General features: G+C 38.5%; 1 protein-coding gene across 1 annotated transcript; it reads right to left on the bottom strand.

Moving 5' to 3' along the window:
* Window positions 1–1357: 1357 nt before the first annotated feature.
* LOC149179056 (endoglucanase 17-like) lies at window positions 1358–2018 on the bottom strand. Its single transcript, XM_089422335.1, has 2 exons — window positions 1816–2018; window positions 1358–1688 (listed from the first exon to the last, which is right to left on the bottom strand). The coding sequence occupies exons 1-2, from the start codon at window positions 2016–2018 to the stop codon at window positions 1358–1360; spliced, it is 534 nt and encodes a 177-aa protein (XP_089278461.1).
* Between the last annotated feature and the right edge of the window lie 903 nt (window positions 2019–2921).

Raw genomic sequence — 2921 nt, 5'->3', positions numbered from 1 at the left:
GTAATCATGGAAAGGGAATGAGTTTTATTCAAAAGGAAAACTAGAAGGAAAAAATAAACTGAAAAGGATAAAGGAATGTATGTGATTCAGAAAAATAGGCGTGCATGAAGTCGTGAAAGATAAGCTAATGGAAGATTGCTGCAACATAAGGATGATTTAGGCACTTGGAAGGAAAAAGGTGAATAGTCATGACGCAAAAGGATCTTTGTGTAGTGGAAAATTTCATGATATGTGCAGTGAAGAATTAGTTCCTTCAAGCGTCCAATGATGCACGTTTCATTGTGATTTTGAAAAATCACTTTTGCATTAGATTGTCTTCAATTCTTAGCACCATTCCTACATAAAAATTGTCACCTTTGTGTGCCATCTCCATCGATCATTCCTATATGAAGTGACTCAAAAACAAATTATCTCATTTTCAGGAATTTATGAAATGTCCATTTTTTTTTTAAATTATTTTTCGAAGTTACACTAATCATGGATGAAAAGGGTGTCACATTGTAATATTGAGCTTTCTACATAAGCTTCTCTTTGACCTACACAACACCAATCTCATTTATCTTGTTAGTATATGCATCCTAACTTTTGCCCACAAATTCACAAAAAAAAAAATCCAACATACTTTTATTCCCCCCCACTAGAAATATTGCATGTCCCCATGCAACGTGTTCATTGATTGTGTAATACTTTTTCAAAATGTTTTTATTGGTTTGCAGGGAAATTGATTTAAAACATTTGAAAAGGCTTTTTTATTTCTTAGGGAACAAGTAGTTAGTTTATGAATGAATGAGGGCAATTTTATTTATTTTATATTTTTTTTAATAAATAACAAATTAAAAAAACAAAAGTTGAAAGCATAGTGTTTCATTACTCAATAATTCAAACAACAATGTTGTATTCAACTGATATCACTCCAAACAAATGATGCTTTCTGCGCTTGGAGCAATTTATTTCTGTCTGCAGTATTATTTAGATATGGGTGTTATTTGATAGTTATGAATCGAACCCAATCAAATCTTCTGATATAAAACCCATTTCACACGTATTTGAAAACGCAGATGCGTATTACCTCAAATGCATCATCTGAAGTTTGGGGAAAATCATGTATCAAGCTGAAGGTCGACGCAGCGGAACACTTCTTCTAGGTGGTGTGCACAAGTATGAAGAACTTTGTCCATAGTTCTATCTGCAGAGCCCGTAGCCACAATCCATTCATTGAAAGGATTGAAAGCCAAACAGTTAACGACCAGTTGTGGAACTATCCTGCGCAGATTGTCTGGGTGGCTTGGCAAAGAGACTTCAAGAAAACAAATTAGTGTTAAGCGTAAAAACATGCATTCGTATTGTTTTCAGGAATTTATTGAACCAAAAGAAAGGACAAAAAGAAAAACAAAACCCCTGCATCCTGGTAGATAAGTCCACCTGGTGTGAATTTCTTCTGCGAACAAGGTGACTCTGGCATGAGAGAGCAGATGAATCTCAGAACTGTTACATTCCCATGCAAGAAAAACTTAGCTAGCAAAACATCAATTCCAGCACGCTTATTGTCCCAACCAAATTCGAAGTTGTTTTCTTCGGATCCAAACTCTAAGCCATTTTTAAGTATATATTCCCTATATGCTTTGTTCTTTGTGACCTTCAGTAACCATGCTGCACCCCATATCAATTCATCCTTGTATCCACTATAGCTGCAGTAGAAAGGACACACTCCTGATCTCAGTGAAGGATCCAAATTCTAACACACTCCATGATAGCATCGTGGTTGTATAAGCCATTGGAAAACCATATTTGACATTGTCTCCTGCATCATAGTACCCTCCTACCAAGTCCACGTTTGCTACTGAACCGTCTCGTAAGGCAGAGTCCCTTCTCCAGGTCATGCGTTGATTTGGAGGCAGTTTTCTTGATCTCTGGCCTTCATAGAAGAGAATGCGTTTGGACAAAGCAGCCTTGTAGTTATGGCGGGAGCCTGTTGTGGAGGGCTGCCCATTTATTTGCTTGACACGTTTGGCCTCCATTGCTCCAGTGGTGCATTGTAGTAGGTGGTGGGTTCGGATTGCGCGGGGAGTGCCCGACTGTTTGCATATTGGTCATTCTGGTGCAAAATCCTTTGTGAGTCAAACATCTCCTCTGAGTGGCTGGTGTCAGCAAAAAATCTTGACTGAAGTCGAGAACCTGATTCTGATAGCCGTGGCGAACTTGGCTATGATTGAGATGACGAACTTTGCTGTCAAGAACCGCTGCAAAGCCATCTTTCATCGAACTCTATGCTTGCAGGTTGCTGCCTACATAGCTTTCTCGTGTTATGTAAAAGTCGCGTTGTTTGTATTCGGGAAATGATTGTTGGAGACGTCTAGTGAGATCTCATTCACAATTGCGGAGAATGCGCAAATGAAAGAAACAATAGTGAGATTGAATTTCCCAAATTCTGGTGCGTGCTTACGGTTGCAAGGAGATTTGAGCTCATCTCATCTCAATGTATATCTCCATGATATCCTCCAAAGGTAGTGTTATATCTCCACATAAGTGAAATTAAATTTGGCGTTATCTTTTCAGTATTGCGTGGACAGAAAAACCCAGATTTTCGATGATTTTGGAGGATTTTGTGCCCAGATTTTCGATGATTTTGGATGATTTTGGTAATTGATAGGAGGCAGTTATGTCGCCGGGGAAGAGCTGTTATTTTTGTTGGATGAAGGTGAAAGCTCTCCCCACGGCTAGAATTTGAGATCTCTGCCCAGGAAATCAGACGTACAAACTTTTATCCTGCCACCGAAGCATTTTAGTTCCACTTGAACTACTCTACCATGCCGCATGAAACACATAATTATTCCACTCATTTAGATAGTTGTCTTTATAAATTTAAAAATCGAAGTGATGGATCTCCCGGTGTAGAAAACATTTCTTGCAGGTAATGGAGT

This window comes from Pinus tabuliformis, chromosome 4_1 (genome assembly GCF_031772625.1).
Source record: "Pinus tabuliformis cultivar Carrire ecotype Pingquan chromosome 4_1, CPIR1, whole genome shotgun sequence".
Lineage (NCBI taxonomy): Eukaryota > Viridiplantae > Streptophyta > Pinopsida > Pinales > Pinaceae > Pinus > Pinus tabuliformis.
The sequence above is the reverse complement of the archived record's forward strand: the minus strand, read 5'-3'. Positions and strand labels throughout refer to the sequence as shown.